The sequence below is a fragment of the Microcebus murinus genome, chromosome 8 (genome assembly GCF_040939455.1).
Source record: "Microcebus murinus isolate Inina chromosome 8, M.murinus_Inina_mat1.0, whole genome shotgun sequence".
In the NCBI taxonomy this organism is placed as follows: domain Eukaryota; kingdom Metazoa; phylum Chordata; class Mammalia; order Primates; family Cheirogaleidae; genus Microcebus; species Microcebus murinus.
The window spans coordinates 33,412,331-33,435,114 of record NC_134111.1 but is presented as its reverse complement, the minus strand read 5'-3'; the positions used below and the strand labels follow the sequence as shown (position 1 = coordinate 33,435,114).

The following is a 22,784-nucleotide window of genomic DNA, read 5'->3' as shown; positions in this document are numbered from 1 at the left end:
CATGTCTGCCCTGTTGCTACCACCTGTCTGAGGGGCACCATCGAGGAAACAGGGGCAGGACAGTAATGCTTGTAATGCCACACAGATTTCTAGAGGCAAAGGAGTAGATTCGTACTGTCAGAGCAGAAGAGGAGAAAAGCCTCTAGCACACTGTGGTCACTTAGTAAAATTTAAATAAAAACAAAGAGCAAAGTAATTTCCAAGTCTGAACTGGCAAAGGAAAACGCTAGGCTTGTGTTCTAGCCCATAGGGGCAGCAAGAGGACTAGTCTTTGCCGGGTCCAAACAGTACGACTTTGCCTCTTCCCTGACCTCTCAGGTTCCTGCTGTAGAACACATAACTACATTGGCTTGGAAAAGTTACATTCCAGAGAAATCTAGGTGGAAAACTGATAACAAAATTTCCCTTTGCTTCTCAATCTATGCTGGTTGGCTTGAGTGTTTCTCTCTAAAACTCACAGCCAATCACACCACCCTTGGGTTGTCTCTCCCTCCTCTCCCTTTCCAAACAAGTGGAAAACAGAAATACTTGTCCTTTGTACTCTACTGTCAATTCCATGGGTTTGCTGCCCCAGGAAGCCCACCAATCGGTAAGGAAAAGGACCTCCACATTCCTAAGTTTGAAGCCAAAGAGAATGAACTGAAAGTAATGTCTTCTGCAGTACAGAGCAGAGCTTTCCTGACTTGTTGAGGGCCATGCTGTTCACTGCATTGAACTGAGCACAGCTGAGGCATTTGTCAAATTGCAAGAACCAGCCTCCCTACGAAGAATTATATGAGATTTATGGTAATGCCTTTTTTTTTTTTTTTTTTTGAGACAGAGTCTCACTCTGTGGCCCAGGCTAGAGTGTGTGGCATCAGCCTAGATCACAGCAACCTCAAACTCCTGGGCTCAAGTGATCCTCCTGCCTCAGCCTCCCGAGCATCTGGGACTACAGGCATGCACCGCCATGCCTGGCTAATTTTCTCTATGTATATTTTTAGTTGTCCAGCTAATTTCTTCCTATTTTTACTAGAGAGAGGGTCTCACTCTTGCTCAGGCTGGTCTCGAACTCCTGAGCTCAAACAGTCCACTCGCCTCGGCCTCCCAGAAGTGTAGGATTGCAGGCATGAGCCACCATGCCCAGCCTTAAACATGGTAATGCCTTTCCATAGGGTCTTTTTTGACTTTGAGCTGTTGATCATAATGAGAAACGACCTGAAAGGAAGTGGGCCAGAAACACCTTCAGCAGGGCAGACTGAGAATTGGAGGCCGCTGTGTAGCTTTGGAGGCTACGCAGTGATGAGAAGGAGGTGGGTTACAGGAAACCACCAACACAAGAGGAGCCACAGGTTTTCAGACTTGTGCTCATTGTAGTCTCAGCTAGGAGAAGTAGATCAGGGAAAGGGGTGGTTTCTTTTTCATCCTCTGAACCCATCACTTGACTGGAAAACTCTTAAAATCAGAACCCAGAGGGTGCCAGTCCCTTGGTTGCTTTTTACATCTTGCTGCAGTGAAGTGTGATACTCTTGAAATTTGGCCTTTGGACCTTGAACCTGCTGGAATCCCTAGATCCTTCCGCCAAAATCTGGGGATTTGAGGTGATCTGAAACAGGCCCGGGAAGCTGCCATGGACCTCTCACCACTTCTCAGTCCGGTCTCAGTTAAGACAGTCTTGGGACAGAAATGGTCAGTTGCAGGATCCTCCTGGAGTTATGAGTTCACTTTTCTGGAACTCTTTAGAATTCTTTTGGGGAGGTCCAGAACAGAATCTCTCACTGAGCTTCCTCTGGAACTTTGGGATCAGTCCAAATATTGGGTTGAAACCTTTGGGTGACTCACAGCTCTGATGCTTATTCTGGGTAGACCCAGACCCTTGGGCCAGACTCCCCAATCTATTAATTTGATTTTTAGTTATCAGCTGTGGGTGACCAAATGACATTTGATTAGACAATTTGTAGCATGGAAGGAGTGGGAAAGAATAGGGTTTTTCCCACCAAAGTGAGCTCTCTCTGTTTCACCAAATCCCTCTTGGGAACAGGCCCACTGCCCCTCATCCCTTGAACACACCCTATCAAGAAGGGAGACAGGAAGGAATGCTCAAGTGTAGAACATGTGGCTTTGGATAAAGCAATTTAAGTTTTCTGGTACTGAAAGGGCTAGAATAGGTGACTTCTGGGGTTCTCCCACCTCTAACAGTTTGTGATTCCGAGTCCAACATTTTTCTGACTCCCTGGGAAGGAGGCCGAGCCAGACTGGCCCTGCTTCACATCTGTTCTGAGTCCCTAAGGGACTGGGTGTGGGTTTGCAAGGAGTAACCACAGCTGCTGTGCCTGATTCGCTGCCTCCCTCCTGACATCCTGCCTGGAGTCGGACTTGCTTACTGTGTGCGTTAGTGTATCTCGAAATGAGCCCTGCCCTTTAGAACTTTCTTTAGACCTCGCCTTGCATTGGCTATAGGTAGCGCTCCACTGCATCCAAGCACAGGAGAGGAGTTGGGGTAGGCACAGGTTTCCCAGTAGGGAACAGTTTCATCTTGCTGAATTGTGAAAATGGACTGCTTCTTTCTTTTCCCCCTTAATTTAGATTCTCATTTTAATATAATCAGGAAATACTCTCAATTGAAGTGGTAAAGAAATGATCTGGAGAATTTAAGGAGGAAAAAAAAAACCCTCTTGTCTCATTTTTTTGTAGATTCTGGATATAATATTGTATAGCTATAGTTACAATTAATTAAAATAACAGAATATGATACCTGAATTTGGGCTTAGCAGTCCTTTGATCCAGTCCTTTTGCTGTATGGGGTGGGATGGGGATTGAAGTTCCACCTGGACAGTGACTTGCCCCAAGACATAGTTGTCAACAGGTAGAACCCAACAGTGCTGGGATTCTCTCTGTGGAATCCTGTTGATGGCACCCAGCCTCTGCTGATGTCCTCCTGCTGTGTAGGCATAGCCTCAAAGATGACATCCTGTATGAACTCTACCATTCTGGGATTCTGAAGGATAGCTGAGTCCCTTGCTATCTTTTTTTTTTTTTTTAAGAGACAGAGTCTTGCTCTGTTGCCGAGGCTGGAGTGCAGTGGCATCATCATAGCTCACTACAACCTCTAACACCTGGGCACAAGCAAACCTCCCACCTCAGCCTCCCAAGTAGCTATGACTTCAGGCACATGCCACCGGGCCCCGTTAATTTTTTATTTTTTGTAGAGATGGGGTCTTGCTTTGTTGCCCAGGCTGGTCTCAAGTGCTTCTCCTGCCTCAGTCTCCCAAAGTGCTGGGATTATAGGCGTGAGCCAGTGTGCCCTCCCCCTTGCCATCTTTTGCATTTGCCAGTGGCTAAGTATTGATGCCACTCCCAAGGCATGCAACTGGGATTGAAAGATAAGAACAGGTCAGCATAGAACTGGAAGAACTGTGCTCTGCTCAGCAGTTGTAGCTCTTTTATTGCTTTTTGTGACTCAGGTTTGTTCCTTTAAGAGTTGTGTTGTTCAGAGATACTGGCTAGAAGGACAGGCCTCGTTCTGTAGGTCCAGGGCCAGCCAGTTACTACTGTGCTGAGCGCCCATGAACTGCAGCCAATGTCTTCCAGCTGACAAAGCAGGGTTGTCAGTGATAAGTGTTTATGTTGCACTTTAGACTTGCAGAGTTCTTTCTCTGAGTTATTTCTCACCTCAGTTTAGCCAATGAAGAAACTAAAGCCCACGGAAAGGGTAACTCACTGGTCCGGAGTCATCTGACCAATTAGTGGTGAAGCTGACACTGGACTCATAGCCTCTGAGTTTCTGGGTCATTGCTGACACCCGTGAGCCATGCAGCTCCTCTGGATTATGTTCTTTGCCCCTTACTGGTCTCTTTTCCCACCCAAATTTAGCTTTTTTTTTTTTTTTCCAGTGAGCTCTAGAGCTCTCCTGTTTCAAAGCTGCAATACCTTATTGGCTGACCAGAAAGCCCCAAGAATCGAGGCACGCTCCATGTCAGGCCACCCCAACGCGGGACCTGTCCCGGGTCAGCCTCAGTAGTGGTGTGGTGGGAGCAGGGGACTTTTCTGCTTGGGCTTTGGGGAAAAGATCAATGCTGTTTTAGGAATATTAAAGATTCATGCACAGGGAAGGGGATAAAGGATTTAAGCGAGAACATTGGCTGCCGCTTAAAGGAGGTTAAAAAAATTAATCTAAAGAGGCATTACAATTTTTGCATCTAAGAGTTGAGAGGTTTTTGGCTTCCTTTTCAAACTTCACCAGTTGGGACGTAGTATTTTCTTGCCAGCAAGGCTAAGAGACTTCAGTGGGAATATTGAAAACTTTTACTATGGAAATTCCCTGGAGAAATCTTACCATCTGTTTATTCTATCCATTTTTCCTTCACCTTGCAGTGGTTTTTTGAATTTTACATGACTTATTGCCTTTTTGACTTAAATTGCATCTGTTAAGCACAGATGTTGGATGGAGATTAGTATCTGTTCGCTTGTCTTCACATGATATTCTCTGGAAATAAAACCTCTCCTTTGCTGCCCCCTCCAACGGTGAATTTCATGAAGAAGAGGAGCAGTTGTGTTTAGCTTATTCGACACTCCGCCTGTGCAAACCTTGCGCGCAGCCTTTTGGATATCGATGAGTGTTTATTGTAGAACTGACAATACAGGCGAAACAGGAAGCGGCTCTGTGCTGGGTAGGATGCTCCGAGGCGCCCTCCACTCTCCGGGGGAACGCTCTTCAGCTGACTGAAGCAGGGACGCCGAGCCAATCAGAGGCCGCTTTCCTAGCCCAGTCACCAGTCTGTGCTTGAGGAAGGGTTTTTGCTTTTTATGCTCTGTATTGGGAAGGCAGATAAAATGCCAGGTCTGGACTGCCTCCGGGGATAACCTCACCCTGTGTGATGTGAATGAATAGCATCTTGCCTGGTAAATCCACAGGAATTGATAAGGCAGGCGCAGTTCTTCTAAACAGGCCTTTTCTCTTTAAGCTCTAGCTGTGGTTTCTGCAGCAATTTTTATTTTTGCCTTGAAAAGAGGTGCGCTGGATTATCAGACCTCCATGTATGACAATTTGTACCTGCATGGAGTTGAAGACTCGGAGGCTGTAAGTATTTTCATAGATAGCTGATTCCCTCTCCCCTCCTCTTCCTCCTCCCACTATCCCCCCAATCCCTCCCCCCCTCCGATTATTTCTTAGGCAACGCAGGGAACATGGAGCTGAAAGCCAACATCATTCTGGTGCTTGCTGGCTGTTGTGTAAATGTTCTCTGTATAGTTTATAGTTAACTGAAATTATTGGCAAGCAAAAAAAAAAAAAAAAAGAAATTAGGGTGATAGCAAAGGCATCTAAAAGTGTAGGCTGTTTGAATTTGTATGTTACCAGGTCCACATTTGATCTCGCAAACGATAACTGCTCCTTGTAGACTGGTTTAAACTATGCAGAAAGTGCTTGTGTTTTCCAATAGCAGGGTTCATAGAAAAGCCTCATTCATTATATAATACACATTGTTTGTTGAGCTAGAAATGAATGGAAGTTCCTAAGCTGTAGCTGTATTATTATGTGCTTTCTGGCCAAACAAGCAGTGCAGATCTACTGCTTCTTTGTTAAGGAAATTAGATGCAAGGGTTGTGGTCACACAACACCCCAGTGCAGAGGCAGAGGGTAGTGTTCCTATACTCTTTCTTGGAAGAGCGAAGTAGACTCACGTGTGTTTTGGTTTAGAAAACTGGACTCCTTTCCCACTGTAGGTCAGGCTCATGCAATATGTAAAAATCAGGATAAAATGATTTTCTGAAATCCCTAAAATCATACCACAGAATTCTAGCTTTTGAATATCCAGTAAAGCTGATTACTGAATCTTCCTTTTTACTATTGCTCGTGGTAGTTCCTGTTTTTTTTTTCATCAATACACAGAAACCTTGCAAGGTAGAACGGCTGGGGGTGGCTAACGGGAGGTGCTGTGGGGAGTCTGAATTTTCTATGAGTGCAATGCCATACATGTTGCTACATTCGAAACAGGATTGTGTTATATAAGGTTCTCTGGCTAAACCACCAAATAAACAGATTATAACAAAAAAACCCCTATGGTATACGTCAGTGCAGACGTATGTATCAAATGATGTGCTATCCATGAAAGATAGAAATCTTCAGTTCTGATAAGGCATTCCATTTTTCCTTCCTGTCTGTGCGTTAGCTCTAACTCTAACTCTGTTTCCGCAAAGTCTCTCTGTGTGTTGCCCAGCGTGCTCATAAATGATCAGACTGTCAGCTTATTGCAAGGCGTAGTCTGAAACATTGGCAGCTGAATCGAGACGGTCCACACTCGCAGGTGGGGTGGGAGAATGGAAAAGGCAATTACAGGAGTTCAGTTAACCAGCTTCCCCAGCTGGGTTCTTCAGGAGGCCTCATTATTTCTTGTACCCCTTCTCTTCACACTCAGTTATGAAACATGTGATGCCTTATTGAGTCGTAAGTTTTATTTTCGACCATTGATTTAAACTTGGGCAATGTGTTGCACTGAAGTGGATTGGAGTCATTTCAGAAATGCCTTTAGAAACCGGCTGCTGTGAAGAGTTGGCTAGGAACGAATGTACCCAGCTCCTTGTGCTCCAGAACTGTATAAATCTCAGATGCACTGGTTTAGAGGGGAGCCATTATGAGTCTGAAAACATTTTTTTTTTCTTTTTGGTCCAGCCTCACAGGACAGCTGAGTTTCTCTGTGGGGTAGGAATGAGGAGTGCAGTGACTTGACTCGGTGGCGGTAGTTGATGGCGGGTAGGGCTAGGTACCGCAGTGCTGAGCTCCCGGTGACTCAGTGGTGGCCAGCAGGCTGGGATCCTCAGGGCGCTGCACATCCGCGGAGGTGAGGAAGGTGGGAGCCCGAGGAGTGAAGGTGGGCGTTGGGCCAGTCTGTAGTTGAGAGTATGGGAGGCTTTCAGGTGGGTGGGACCGAAACCGTGTCACATAAATCAGAGGGGAAGACAGAGATGTTCCGAGGGGTGAACTGACTCTGAATGCTTATTTGAGTTTGTTTGTTTTTATAAGGAAGAATAATGTGATGTGTTACCCAAGATGGTGTGAACAGAGCTTCAAACCAATGAAGAAGACTAGGCCTAAGTAGCTGACCTGGTGAAGTGACAAATAAAGCCACACCTGGAGTGCCACATCCTCAGCAGTCTTTCTCAGTGCCAATGCATTTATGGCTGTAAGTGTGGGGGTTTGCCCAGATTGGAGCAAAGCTCTCGGAACAGGTCTGGTGGATAGGCGTGGAGAGGCTTTTCTGAGATGGCCAGCTGCAGTCCAAGAATACACAGGCACTAAAAGCTGAGTACGGCACTTCCTTTGGGGTGGGGGGTGGGAAGCTGTCCACATATGTCCTGCTGCTCTGTGCTGTTGAAAATATCTTTGTGGGGTGTGTGGGGGTTAACCTGTGATGAGTGGTTATAGTCAATGTGTTCGCACAGTAAGCCTGTAATAAGATCATCTCGCCCAGGGAGTATTTTACTCTGAATAAGAATAAAGCATCATTATACACTGTTAGCACCTCTCACATCCCCGCAGCATGAGAGAGATTTTGGTGCTGTGATGCGAGGCTTTTCTTAAGAGTCTGGCTGTAAAGCAGATATTATATTCCCAGTGCCCGAGATTGTAGCCTATAACCTCTGTATTTCACATACTGTATAAATGAAGAGAGAGGAACAAGTAGCATGCTGGAACCCACTTCAGTCGGGGCATTTTAGATTCTTGAGTCCTGTGGGGGCGTTTTTGGGCAAGTCGCTTAATTTCTGTTCTGGATTCCAGATTTAAGAATCTGTATCATCCAGGATTACAAGGAAGTGCAAAAGATCACTCAGTGCCCCACAGCAAGGCCCCGCATAGGAATGGGAGACTTCGCACAGAATGTCTCGTTACTTCTTGTGTTACCTTGACATAGATAATGAGTGTGTGCATCTGGACGAGTCCGTCCCTAGACCAGGCCAGTGACAATGGGTCCTGCACACAGACCGTCCCTATGCTGGCTTCTATGTAAGGGTTGCCCTATTCTACCTTCACTGCCCCCACTGTATCTTAATATAGGCCGTGGTGGCCAACATGTTTTTCACTTAAGCCCCCAATATATGCTATTTATTTTTTTCTGATTCATAAGAGATTTCAATAGATCTGCTCCTTGGTGTATACATGTTTTATAAATGGAGTCATTGTGTATTGTGATGTTTGTGAAATTATTCTAGGAATGGAGTTATTTTATCATTCATCAGGTTTATTACATAAATAATAGGAGAGAGATTCTTATAGAGATACATAGAAGGAACAGAGAAGCAGAAAAAGTTACCTAAAACCCACTGCCCAGAGATAATCACTATTAATGTATTGGCATACACCCTCTCAGACGATCAGTGCACACATATGTAAATAGGTCATTCTTAACTTGCGACTGTGTGTTGCATCCTATTCTGTGTTGTTCTCATTTGGTAAAATATTGAGCACACGAGGACTAGAACTGGCTTGTGCAAGAGATACATTGCAAAATTTAAAGCTTCTGTATGGATCTTCCAGAATTTTGAGCGACTTGAAATATAGATTCTTGAGTATTTTGTAAAGTGAAGCCAGGCTTAGCTGCATGTAGAATTAATAGGTGATTTCTCTGACACAAGTACTTCCATTTCCAAATACTTAAATTCTAAAGCATGTATAAGGAAAGATCTGGTCTTTTCCAATGAAACAGATGATCAGATCCTAATTGCCAGGGAGGAAAATATATTCTTTAAGTGTTTTTAGTCAAAGAAGGGAGCCATAATGTATTTATTAATACTCTTAGAAATTTTGTCATTGTAAGCACTAAAGTGAAGGTAAATTTTATAAACTACAATGTATGTACAATATCTGAATGTATATATAAAAACACATATTTAAATCTATATGTACCTACACATTAGTATAAGGCTAACTTTATGTTAATTATTTAAACTATTCATTTTCAATAAGCTGTGTAACTATTAATGTTTGTCTAAATGTCTGTGCATCCATGCTGTACACCCTTGTACATTCTCATGCATTCGTATGTAGATATGTTCCATGCTTTGCTAATTGATGGTTAATGCGTAAGTGGGAGATTTCTACCATATAGCTTTTGTAGAAGGAACATTAACTGTGACGAAAGATACCCAAGAAGATTGAAAGGCAACACAGCCATAGAGAAGAAAGCCTTGTTACTTTCAAAGATCTAACAAAGTTATTTTAAATATAAAGATATGTCCATGTGCTTGCTAGGGAGGAGGATCAACTTTAAACAGATGGATTTATGTGTTAGGGACCTTCAGTAAAACACTGAGGGATGGCAAGGATTATATTTCTTTTGGAAACAAGAAGGCCAGGTATTTTTATGGTTTGGTGGATCAGAGTGTCCCTTCTGGGGTCATCCCTCGGGCCTGTTCGTAGAGAATGAGTACTGGTCTGTAAAAGAATCCAAGGACTAGATGCTGGCATCACACTGACTGTAGAAGAAAAGCAAATGCTGGTTGTGGTTTGTGTAAGAAATTTAACTGAGAAGATCAACTTTTTTTTACTCAGCTGAGCTATTTTGGCGTTTGGCTAGGTAGGGTCTATTAAGTGAATGATGAACAGAGCTTTCTCTTCAATCACTTTTTAGCAATAATGGTTTTCTAAAGTATATATTGAAATGATTTCCAGATGTAATTGTCATGGAGCGAAAGCCGTGAATTTACTGCTTCCAGGTGGCTGATCTTGCCGCTTTCTTGTTAATTTTTCATTTTCGGGTGAGAGAGGGAAGAATTGGGATCAGTTCTCGCCTTTCCTTAGGCGCTTCTGTATCTCCTTCCTGCTGCTGTTCATCTTACTAGATTAAGATGAAGTCGATCCCGGGTTTTAGGGTATGGTCCCGTGTCTCTATGTGTATGTGCCTAATGAACATCACATCATTCTGTTGTGCGAGATGTTCCGTATGAAGGTCAGCAGTAACCATGACAAGCCATTCTTTTAGGGTGAAGGTGCAGAGACCATCCCATTGGTTTAGAGCTTCTCTTTCTGTGGGAGTTCGGCTTGGAACTTATTTCTGTGTGGACAGTTCTCACCATTCCGCTCATCATCTTGACCTTTAACGTTTCTTATATAGGTAAACAAAGCCACCTAAGGAGGACAAGAAGACACAACTGGACTGGTTATCATTTTTCATTCTCTTCTCTTCCCTCTCCCACTAGTCCTTTAAAATAATCATCAGATCATGAGTTCAGCTATCTATGAGGTTAAGTTAAAAATTGTACTAAGGCAGCTCTACTGAGAGAGAGGCTCAATATTCTGATCTAAATGAGGCTGATTTAGGTGCTTTTCATGTGTTTTCGTCAGGCCAAGGGGGGCTGTGAAAACAGGACACATTGGGTAGACGTGTGAGTTCTCACTTACTGCGGTTGGGGCACTCGTGTGTAAACTAGTGCCCTATCCTCAATACAACCTAATGTGTAAAGCCCAAGTGAGTTTCCAGGTCATATAAAATAATGACAGCACATTGGGAGTTGTACGTTTTTATGTATTGGGCTTTGAACTTTTTAAGTCTTTTAAGGGTGTGAGTCTAAGATAAAACTGTGCAGCTATTTTTTGTTACTTATTGGTATGCCAAAAGAAGTAGGCTAGATTGCTCGCAGGACAATTTTTGAGATCTAAATAGACCAATACTTGCTCTTGCTCTACATTTATATATTCTTTTATAACATGACTGTATAAATATTTCCCTCTCTTCTTAAATGGTGCCACACTGTCAGTGTTTCCTACATCCTATTTTTTTTCCCCACATCTATCATCAGAAATACTGAAAAGTCTTAGATTTAAAACAGGAAGTTTTAAATTTGCTTTTAGCCTTTTCCTTCAGAGGAATTGATCTAAGGGATACACCAGGACTTGAAAATTGGAAACTGTCAATTATTCAGGAGCTGGACTGTGTAGTTCGTGAAGAGCAGTTCTTTCAGTTTGCCCTTTTTTATTCCTGTTTCTCCTTAATCTCTTTTCTTTTTAGCTCAAGAATCACGTAGGAAAAAGACTCTGACCTTCAATGTTATTACCCCTTTAGCAGCTTTGTTGAAAAGTTTGAGTGCATGATAAGGTTGCAGTTAAAATCGTTTCTCAATCTTTTTTAATCCCCATAAAACTTTAAAAATTGTGTCTTCTATTTTTTGTACTTTGTGTTATGAAACAATAATGTAACATAACAGTGTCATGAATAAAAGTGGAAACTCAGTGCTAGATTGCCAGGGACTGAGTCCTGGTTTCCCCCTCCCTACCTTGTGGGCCTGGGTACATTTCTTAAACTCTCTGTGCCTCAGTTTCCTCATCCCTGAAGTGTCGATACTAATGGATCCTACATCTTAGGTGGTTTTGAAGATTAAGTTAATGTGTATAAAAACCCTTAAACACAGATAAGTGTTACATACTATGTATATACTTATACTTTTGGTAACTAAACAGCCCCTTTGTCTGTAGGTTCTGATACTCCCACCAGATTCATCCGTTTATTTTCAGATGCCCTTTCTGGATTTTTACCATGATTTCCAAAAATCTTATAGCAATCGACAGGTAAAAGAATGCACTAATTCCCTAAGGCCTTATGATTAGTTCATTGTATTTTGTTTTGGAAAAGGGGGTAGAATAGGACTGAAAGAACACTAGGAGTTGGTTTTCCCTGCCATAAAAATGAAGAAGTTTGATTAGATCATTTCTAAGGTTTCTTCACATCCAAAATTTTGTTCTTTTTGCTGATAAGCAGTTTCTTCAGTTGGGATACAACAACTGCCACCATATGCCATTTGCTTTTTAAGTGATCAATTACCGCAGTGTTTTGTACATACTGAGTAAGGTGTCAGTGTTTGGACCTGGGGTCCAGCTGTTAGGCCTTTTTGGAATCTTTGAAGGAAGAAAGTGTGTGTGGTGCGCATCTTTGCCAGGACTAGATATTTGAAAAGGGAAATGTTTTATTTAAGACTTTTAACTCTAGAAGCCAAAAAGGATGTTTTATCTACTGCGTGTTTGCTTGCCAGTACCCACGGTGCACTTCCAGCCCACAGCGATTTGAGCTGGAAACGTTTGAATCTCATCTCCAAGGGAAAAAAAAAAACCAAAAGCAAAAGCTTTCTGAGAAGTAAGTTTCTCCTAACTCTTACTGCTGATTGAGGGAAGGTATTTCTGCTTTAGATTATTTTTCCTTCTTGTCTAAGGTGTCTGAGCTGTACACTAAAAGAGTGTACAGCTCTTTTAGGGTATAAAAACACTTTAAATCGTTATTTTGTGATTGTGATGCTTAATCATCAAGAATTTTGTTGTTCGGTGTTTTCTTGTTTTACAGAATTTTCTTTAGCTCATTTTTATTGTCCTTTGGGATGTTCTAAAACAAATAATCAATCAACTGGAAAACCCCAGGAATATAATCAATTCTAGGGGTCATTCATCAATTTTAAAACAGGCACTCATTTCTAGTAAAAGAACTAACTGTGCGTGATTTGTTTAATTTTCCTCTACCATAAGGTGAAAGGACATGGAGATAAGAAAGAGGTAATCTTGACTTGAGCCCAGTCTTTCAAATATCCCTTTAAATAATGTTTAAATGAAATAAGAGTGAAAGGCAAATATTTATCCTCATGTTAGAAAACTATGGTGAATATTATGCTAAGATGGTTAGTGGGTAAATTAATTAGCTCTGTAGCTTATTTCCAAAGAGTATTATTGATAGCTTAATATCATCTAGGTTCAATTGATGTTCCAGAGATTAATGTCTTGGGGTTTATTTGATTCAGTGGCTCTATTGATTGAAGTGATGCAATTAAGAACTTATCAAATTTTTAAATCATCTCTCACTTGATCATGCTGTTAATGCTTAGAATACAGGAATGGAACTAAGGTGAAGTTGACAAGGTAGGGAAGCATAGAACATTTAGTTATGATGAGGCACAGGGCTCTTTCTGAAGTGCTAGGATATTGCAGAGCAAGGGATAAAAACACACAGATCAAAGAAGGCTAGGTAGATACTAGATTTAAAAAGAAAAGATCACTTGATGGTCAAGTTTTATCATTAGTTCACTGAAAACCAAAAATTTGATGCATGAAACATGATGCATATTCCTAGAGTTCCAATGGTAGTGTTTTTTCTAGATTGTAAAAATTTCTGAAGTCATGTATTGTATATTATTGATCCATAGTCACAACCCCCCCCATTTAACATATCTAACATAGGATACACCTTTTTCTTAAATTTTGATTTTAATTTTTTTTGAGACAGAGTCTCACTCTGTTGCCTGGGCTAGAGTGCCGTGGCATCAGCCTAGCTCACAGCAACCTCAAACTCTTGGGCTCAAGCAATCCTTCTGTCTCAGCCTCCCAAGTAGCTGAGACTATAGGCATGTGCCACCGTGCCGGCTAATTTTTTCTATATTTTTTTAATTGGCCAATTAATTTCTTTCTATTTTTAGTAGAGATGGGGTCTCACTCTTGCTCAGGCTGGTTTCGAACTCCTGACCTTGAGTGATCCGCCCGCCTCGGCCTCCCAGAGTGCTAGGATTACAGGCATGAGCCACTGCGCCCAGCCCTATAGGATACATCTTAAAACTAATGTGGTCTCTTACAACAGACGTTTCTGGTAAAAAAAAAAAAAAAAAAAAAAAACCTACTGTGGTCTCATAATTTTGTTGGCAATTTTTTTCCCTTAGTGGTACAAAATGTTGAATTTTAAAATCATTGGTATCTTAAATTCAGTGAAATAAGGTATTTGGGGGAAATATTTAAATAATATAAAACCATTTAGTGCAAAAAAATTAGTCTTCCTTGATGATCTCCCAATCCGCTCCCCTCCCTATTGGTAGCCATTCTTAACAATGCAATGGATATTTGTTTCTGTGTATTGACAAACACGGATATTTAGAAAAAATATACTTACAAATCTATGCATGCCATATTTGTAATTTAAAAAAATACAAATAAGATCATAAACAATATTATTCTGTGACTTGCTTTCTTTACCTAAAAATGTACCATGGATCTTTTTCTTGATTCTTTTAGATAAACAGTGACATAATAGCTATACAGTGTGGGTTTACCATAATGAATTTCGCCCACTGATAGAGATTTAGAATATTTCTCATTTTTCAGTCCTGCAGATAAATGCTACAGTTAACATTCTTTTATATGAATCTTTGTATACACATGGAGCATTTCTCCAAAATAGCTTCCTAGATTGCTAGATCAAAGGATTAGCACATTTTAAGATTTATGTATATTGTCGAGCATTGTAAAACATTTTTATATTGAAATAAACTTTCTTTTTGGATTGAGAAAAAATGATTTAGCTCAAAAACTTTCATCTGAAATATAAGACTTCAAAGAAGCTTGGTTATGGAAGCACCTTTAGTATATGGCCAGATTCCATAGGAAGAATTTATTTACTCTCTGTTTTAGTAATTTGGTTTAAAAAAAAAAAACAACTACAAAAACTTGAGAAGCTCCATTCGCCCTCTTCATTTCATAGATTTAAAAACTGAGGCCCAGAGAGGTTAGGCAACTTGTTCAGAATGACCCAGACAATTTGTAGCAGAACTGGACCTAGAACCCTTCTCACATCTCTTGCTAGAGCAATGTTCTTTTTGTCATGCCAAATTCCAAGGGTTAATAATATAAAAAACTGGAATAAACCCCTGAAGGGTGGTATAATCACATTATTTGTATAGTGCTTGACAGCTTACAAAGCAGTTGGGAGTTGGGAAACTCTCCAAAACAGAGAACAGATTGCTCTCTGACCCAAATGGTGAGACCTTTATCTACTTGGAGACCAGATTTGCTTCCCAATTTCTTTTAAGCTTTTGTTTGATGTCGCTTTATGATATGGTTTGAAGTCCGGAGTCATTGATGGATTAAAATGATAATACATCCATAAAACTTAAATGAACATAAAATCTCAATGCTAGAGAATGTCAGAAAGAGGTTTTGTGTTTTAGGGAAATGTTAGAGTTCTCTTGATTTGTATGCAGCTCTTGATGACAGTCGCAAGTTAATGCTACATTTGGCCTTAGCCAAGAGCAGCCAAGTTGCATTTTTATTCTCTGTCTTCCTCATTTACAATTCATCTCCATGAGCTTCCAATTCAAAAAAACATTTGCATGATCCCATAGCAATATTTTTAAAAGGTAAAAGAGACAGCAATATTCGTAAAAAGGTACAAGGAACTATAAGTTTTAGGGGGGAGGGGAGATTGTCTCTGTGTCACTCGGGATCCCTGCCATAAAAACAGGTAACATACTCAAATTAGGATAAATCAAGAGAATTTAATAAAATGAAACGGTATTGCTAGGTTGTAAGGGAACCACACATGATAGTGCAGGACCCCAGGGCTGGTTACTGTGGAGTTATTACCACCCCTAGACCCAACAGGACTAGGAAAAGGTGCAGTTACAGGAACCTGGGAGGACTGGGTTCTGTCTAGAAACTACCTTAAGAAGGATGCAGCTTTCCCTGTGGAGGGATACAGCCAGCCTGGAGGCTTCCCGCAGGGAGGATGCCAGTGGGTAAATACCCCAGCCTCATTCTCCTCCCTTACTCAGATCTCTGCCAGGGCACACAGTAGGCAAACCAAGCCAGGAGCCAAAGAGCAGAGCTTACAGGTCAGCCACACAGTGCAAGAGCAGGGTGGGGAAGGGTGGAGGGTGGATTGGAGAGGCAAATGGACATGGATTTTGTCTGTTACTGCATTATCTGAGTGCATGTTCACATTGGTAGGCAAAAACATGCCATTTGAAGGCACTCCGAAAGTACACCTCTGAAGATGCTAGTACAGCTCTTAAGGAGCTGCTGTTGCTCATTTTCCACTGGACATATGTGTTGGCTTTTGTATGTGGACGTAGTTCCATTGGAAATAGTCAACTGCATTTTAATTCCTGTACTTGGTTTTTTTTTTTTTTTTTTTTTTGACGAAGACCGGGAATACTTCAACAAAGTCTAGCAACGGGAGAAAATAGAAGATTGAAATGTTAGTTTTGTGGAGAAAGCTTGAGACGCTGAGCTGAGAGGGCTTGCATGACTGCCTTCAAATACCCAAAGGTCTCTGTGGATAAACAGAAGATACAGGGAAGTGCATCATCAGACCAACTTGTGGCTAAGATGTGCTCCATTGTCATGGCCAGACCAGAATAATTTTTAGAATCCTTCCAAATGTCATCACATTGTGATTCCAACCACATGAAACAGTGGGAGGATGGGTGGGAGTAGGGATTAGCAATGTGAGATTTTACAGTTCTGATGACAGCCTCTTTAATAAAAGATGTATTGACTGGGTAGGGGGTGGGAATGCTAAGAGGAGCATTTTTCTTTTCAGTGTTGAAAGCAGAACTTGTTTGGGAAGGTATAGGAAGCCCACGGAAAATACTAGCTTTGAGGCCAGGCCTTGCCATTTTTAGTAAAGCTAACAGACCCTGTGTATCTCTATTTAAAAGCCAATTTTGGCCAGGTGCAGTGGCTCACACCTGTAATCCCAGCACTTTGGGAGGCATAGGTGGGAAGAGTGCTTGAGGCCAGGAGTTTGTGACCAGCCTGGGTAACATAGCAAGACCCCATCTATACAAAAAAATTAGAATATTAGCTAGGTGTGGTGGCACACCTGTAGACCTAGCTACTTGGGAGGCTGAGGGGGGAAGATCCTTGAGCCAAGGAGTTCAAGGCTGCAGTGAGCTATGATTGTGCCACTACATTACAGTCTGGGTGACAAAATGAGACCCTGTCTCTTTAAAAGAAAACAGTCAATTTTGACTGGTTGCTGGATATACAGTGTATAGAATCTGTGAAAATCCAATGAGCTGTATGGCATACAATATGTGCACATTTCTATATGTGTGTTGTACTTTAATTGAAAGTTTTGGGAGCCTGTTTTGGGGAAACAAGTGGAAACTAGTGGGATTCCGGAAGCTGTGATCAGAATTAGGATGGATATAATGAAGGCCCTGGCTTCCCATTGTTAGGGCCTGTGAAATGCAGAAGGGAGTAGATTCATATACGGACATGCTGGAGTCCTGAGTGCAGAAAGAGTACCAACCCTTGACTGGTGGACCAGTTGGCCAAGGATGGTGACAGGTGACCCAGGAGATGGTCTTCCTGGTCTGTACCTGGAACAGAAGGCTGTCTCATTGGTGACACTCACCTTGGCCTTTTGCTTCACTGCCTCCCCTGGGACAGATCACTGGAGTGGTGGTCACATGCCTGGGGCCAGTAGATGCCTCACCTCTCTGAATAACCATGATTCTTAAGGTAAGAAGGATTGGGGGAGCAGATTTTCTCACCTGCCTTTAGCAGTGTCTACAGAGTCAGAGCCAAGCTGTTCTCAGTGGTGAGACCTGGTCCTTATGCTTGCAGAACTGTGCCAGTGACCACAGCAGAGAGCCAATTCCGGTAATAAGGAATAAAATGATTACAGTGAGTCTTAGTTGAGCTTTATTTTAATAAGGTTCTAAAATTGCGATGTTCACACTTAGAAGGGTGTGTGCTTGGAATATAGTGTACAGAGACACTCAGTGGAGAGGCACTGCACAAGTCTTTAAAATATGTGCAAGAGGGGCCGGGCGTGGTGGCTGATGCCTGTAATCCTAGCACTTTGGGAGGCCGAGGCAGGTGGATTGCTTGAGGTCAGGAGTTCGAGACCAGCCTGAGCAAGAGCAAGACCCCGTCTCTACTATAAATAGAAAGAAATTAATTGGCCAACTAATATATATAGAAAAAATCAGCCGGGCATGGTGGCGCATGCCTGTAGTCCCAGCTGCTCGGGAGGCTGAGGCAGGAGGATTGCTTGAGCCCAGGAGTTTGAGGTTGCCGTGAGCTAGGCTGACGCCACGGCACTCACTCTAGCCTGGGCAACAAAGCGAGACTCTGTCTCAAAAAAAAAAAAAAAAAAATGTGCAAGAGATTAGCTAAGCTAAGCTAGCATACATATATGAACACTGTTTGAATGTTTTCATTTTCAAGATTTAAATACTTTAAAATAATGTATTTTATTTTTAAAGATTGGCTTCTTTTACTTTTCTGGGTCAAATTCTAAATTATTATCAGTATAGAGTGAAATGTTAGAAGAAGGGTGAGATGGATCTCATAACTGAAGTACACTGTTAACAGTTGTTATAGACACTTTTCATCAGCTGTGGTGTTTTGAATGGTGTATATGTGTTTAACTGTTTGGATCAAAGCTACAATATAAAGAACTATGTAAACTATGCAAGACATTGTAACTATCAGGAGTTTATAAAGACAGAATAGTATGTTGATAAATATGATATCGTTTTGCTTTGGTTTTAAAACATACACTGGTATAAAAGTAGCTAAAAATATTTTGGTCCATACTGCATTCCAAATTTAGTGTGGGTGAATTTCCCCCCCAAATCTAAGAGCAAGAGAAAAAAGAGAGAAGGATACAAATAAGGTAGAAAAAAAAACAAGACATGTATAACGTAGATTCTATGAATGTTTTGATTCATATCCCTTTTAACTAAAATATGTTCTGGCTGTAAGATGTGCAACTAGTTGTTAGATTTTTCATTTGAGTGCTGCATTTACATAGAGAAACTGGCTTTTAAAATGCCAGCCAGCAGCCAACTGAAATATGGAAGATTTGTCTTACTTAGTGACTAGTTTAGTAAGAAGATATCTTGAAGAAGTTGGGGGAAGGGCACACATTGGACACCTTGTTTAGGAAACTTAGCCAGAGTTCTGTCAGCTGTGATCCATCTGATTCTTAGGGTATTTGAATTTTCAATTCTTAATTTAGGGCTTGCAAAGATGCTATGAACACAAAGCCTCACCTCCATGTATTTAATAGAAGATGGATGGTTTTGAAGTTCTAGATTGCCTTCCTGCAGAAAACAAGGATATTCCGCAGACTTTTGCTGTAAACTGTACCATTTCTTCAGAAGTGTAAAAAGTGTACATTATTCTATAAGCATTTATGTTAAATGACTTCTGAGGTTTCCTAGCCAAGAATGTTCATGGACTTTGGAAGTATTTCCCAATGTACACATTGGGCCTTCCTCCAGGTTCTCAGTCTCCAAGGAATTGTTGGACTTTCTGCTATACTGGGGACGGATCAGACACTGATAGGCAGTCTTTGTCATTGCACCTACACATAAAAACTACCTGGCCTCCAATTTGAAAGAAGCTCCCTTTTTTTGTGTGTGTATCATGCATTATATAAGTGTTTTACAGAACATACTTTGGGAGAAATTATTTGCAGTAGGTAATTGGGAGCTGTGGAAGGATTTTTAAACTGGAAAGTGGTATGACCAGCTGTGCATTGGTCAGGGTAGAAGATGGATTTGAGGAGAGGAAGAATTCAGGCAGGGAGTCCAATTAGAAAGCCGTAGAAATAGTACAGGTATGAGCTGACGGAAGCCTGAACTAGGGCAGTAGTAGTGGGGATAAAGAAGAGGAGGTGAACTGAAAAATATTGAAGTCATAAATGTAGCAGGTTTAATGACTAATAAGCTTAGGAAGGAAGAGGAACTCCTCCACTTTTGGCTTAGGTGAGTGAGTGACTGGTTGGACAATGATGTCACTGAGATTGGGAAACTAGGCCATTTCCTGTGATGTCTTTTGAGTGACCCAGGGGAGCTCAAGTTAGAAACCAGGTCCAGGATTGAAGGCCTCAGTCCTTCAGCTGTTGATTTTGATTACTGACCAAGGAAGTTACTGACTTCACCCCAAAGTCATGCAATAGTTTTGTTCTAGACAGCTGGGACCCTCAGGGACCAAGAACTTGCTGCAAAATAATTATGTTCTAGCTCTATCCATTCTGGGGCTGTACCTATCCTCACATGCCCTATTATGCCATATTTGGAAATCTACTGTATATTATTCTTTTGTATATGTTTCCTTTTTTATTTAGAGGTAGATCATAACATTTTCCAAAGTCTCTCATACCTCTTTTATTTAATTTATTTTTTGAGACAGAGTCTCTCACTCTGTCACGCCAGCTAGAGTACAGTGGCGTGATCATAGTTCACTACAACCTCAAACTCCTGGGTTCAAGCGATCCTTCTGCCTCAGCGTCCTGAGTAGCTGGGAATATAGGCACATGCCACTCCACCTGGCTGATTTTTCTGTTTTTTGCGAAGACTTGTTCACTCTTGCTCAGGCTGGTCTCAAACTCCTGAGCTCAAGTGATCCTCCCATCTCGGCCTCCCAGAGTGAGCCACTGCACCTGGCCCATACCTCTTATTTTTCATAGAAAAATTTCTAGCCATTATTTAGTATGCCTCTTGATACATGTGAGAAAAATGGGCCCCTAGTCAAATAAGTTTGGTAATCACCATACACTATGTCCCTTTCTCAAAGATTCACAGTACACAATCACCTATTAACATCTCTTAACATTCTGAAATAAATAAGACAATTAAAGTTTATTTAACTGAAAGGTATCCCAAACTTATTTGATCTCAGACTCATTTTTTCTCCTGAGGAATACCTGTTGACTATTGGAAGAACTAGTATTCTGCAGGATACAGTTGGGGAAATGTTGGTTTAGTTATTTACACTAAGCCTCATTTGCTGCAAACCATCTCTGCCTTCGATTGGGTGGATTTTGTGGGACAAAGTGGAGGTGACGTTATATAGGTACAGTTTATAGATTTCTAGGGCCTCCCTCTCAGGGACATTGATTCAGTTACTCTAGGGTGAGGCTTAGGATTCACATTTTTGGCAAAACTCCCCAAATGATTTTCACGTACTTTGAGAAATACTGGGTCAAATTGTTGCCTGCTCAGCCCGAGAGTTTGTGACAGTGCACAGCACTTAGTTTCCCTGTTCTTTTTTTTGTTTTTTTTTTTTGAGACAGAGTCTCGCTTTGTTGCCCAGGCTAGCGTGAGTGCCATGGCGTCAGCCTGGCTCACAGCAACCTCAAACTCCTGGGCTCGAGCGATCCTTCTGTTTCAGCCTCCCGAGTAGCTGGGACTACAGGCATGCGCCACCATGCCCGGCTAATTTTTTATATATATATCAGTTGGCCAATTAGTTTTCTTTCTATTTATAGTAGAGACGGGGTCTCGCTCTTGCTCAGGCTGGTTTTGAACTCCTGACCTTGAGCAATCCGCCCACCTCGGCCTCCCAGAGAGCTAGGATTACAGGCGTGAGCCACCGCGCCCGGCCTCCCTGTTCTTTTTGATTACTGTGTACCTCTATTTGGAGTGGTAAGCACTTCGAAGTAGGAATATCTTTCTTTAAATAAAATTTATTGGTTTATTCATCTCCCTACCCTTATGTAGCCTTGCTTACCTTGTGTGCTTGCCCAAGACAGGCTCTGAATAAATGATTGCTAGAATGAATTGAAATCCAATAACTTTAATTCCCCCAGAAATCAAGGGGGACCTAGGGAATGGTCAGAAATGACTGAACATGATTTATTTGTCAGGGATTTCCAAGGGACGGACACATATAAGCACACACACACACATCCATGCCCAGCTACTCTGTTTGTTTTTTTTTCATTGAAAAATCAAAGTAAGCTTATAATTTGGAGTTAGGACAAGTTTAGGAAATTAAAAGGCATGTATTTTAAAAAGAGCCAAAATGTGAAAAGGGAAACTCAGTCTTCTCCCTTTACATTTCTAAGTGGGCTATATTGATTGTAAACAAATCGGTGATAGTCTAAGTCTCCCTCCTACCCTGTAGTCCCTACTCCCTAGAGTAAACTCCTAACAGTTTGGTTTTTTATAATAGCTTTATTGCGTATAATGTACATTCCATACAGTTCAATCAAACTATACCATTTGGTGGTTTTAGTATATTCAGAGTTGTACAACCATCACAATCAATTTTAGAATATTTTAGTCACCCTCAAAAGAAAGCCCATACCCATTTTCCCCCAACTTTCTCAACCCTCAGTTGTCTCTATACATTTGCCTATTTTGGATATGTCACACATTTGGCGTCAGGCAATGTGTGGCCTACTGTGACTGGCTTCTTTCACTTAGCATAATGTTCTCAGGGTTCATCCATGTTGTAGCATGTATCAGCATTTCTTTTTATTGTCACATAATATTCCATTGTATGGATATACCACATTTTATTTATTCATTCCACCATTGATGGACATTTGGGTCTTTCTACTTTTTGGCTGTTATGAATAATGCTGCTATGAACATTTATGTAGAAGTTCTTGTGTATGTGTGGCCCATAACTGTTTCTTGACTAGCAACATCAAAATGTAAGCCAATCTGGATAATTTGAGATGTACTGAAGGTATATTGAGGATTCAGGTATTTTAGAGTCCCACTCCATTGACCTCTGAATGGCCGTATCTCAGCTATCTCCATATAATCCTGCTCCATCAGTGTGGTCTTCTCACCCTTGTACAAGTAAGCAATGCTCAATCTCCAGTACCATAGTTACGAACACCATTCTCTCCTTTTGGGAAGCTCTTCTTCACCCATACCCCTTTTATAGATTTCACCTTGTGCGGGGCCCACCTCTTATTCCACTTCTTCTATGAGGCTCTTCCCAGCTTTTCAAAACTTTTTTGAATTCCCATAGAGGCACCTGCAGTCTCATGTAGCTTCTTCACTATTTCATGTGTCCACACTTTATCTCTGCACATGTAAGACACTGGGATAAGGATCCAGTCTTTTTTTTTTTTTTTGTGCCTCCCTCAACCCCAACTCCACAAGAGTAGAGACATGAATAAGGAAGACGTAGCATGGTCACACACAGTAAGTTAATATCAAATGAGTGAATGAATGCCTTAGCTCTGTGATATCAATGCTCTCAGTGCATAGTAGATTGGGACCGGTTTGCACCAGCCAGTGAGGAAATG

At 41.5% G+C, this 22,784-nt stretch overlaps 1 protein-coding gene across 5 annotated transcripts in view; it reads left to right on the top strand.

Annotated features, from left to right (window-relative positions):
* The window catches only part of CACNB4 (calcium voltage-gated channel auxiliary subunit beta 4), a 232,227-nt gene that overhangs the window by 107,162 nt on the left and 102,281 nt on the right, over positions 1-22,784 (top strand). The window contains exons 1-2 of one of the 5 annotated variants that reach the window (XM_012779966.3): positions 3,872-5,059; positions 7,001-7,160. The exons of 2 other annotated variants lie outside the window; for them this stretch is intronic. In XM_012779966.3, the coding sequence (XP_012635420.1) occupies positions 7,155-7,160 (6 nt within the window). In that variant the 5' untranslated portion in view covers positions 3,872-5,059; positions 7,001-7,154. Of the gene's footprint in view, positions 1-3,871; positions 5,060-5,126; positions 6,819-7,000; positions 7,161-22,784 lie in introns of those variants that run through there. 2 more of the 5 variants (XM_012779967.3, XM_012779965.3) reach the window with 2 other exon arrangements.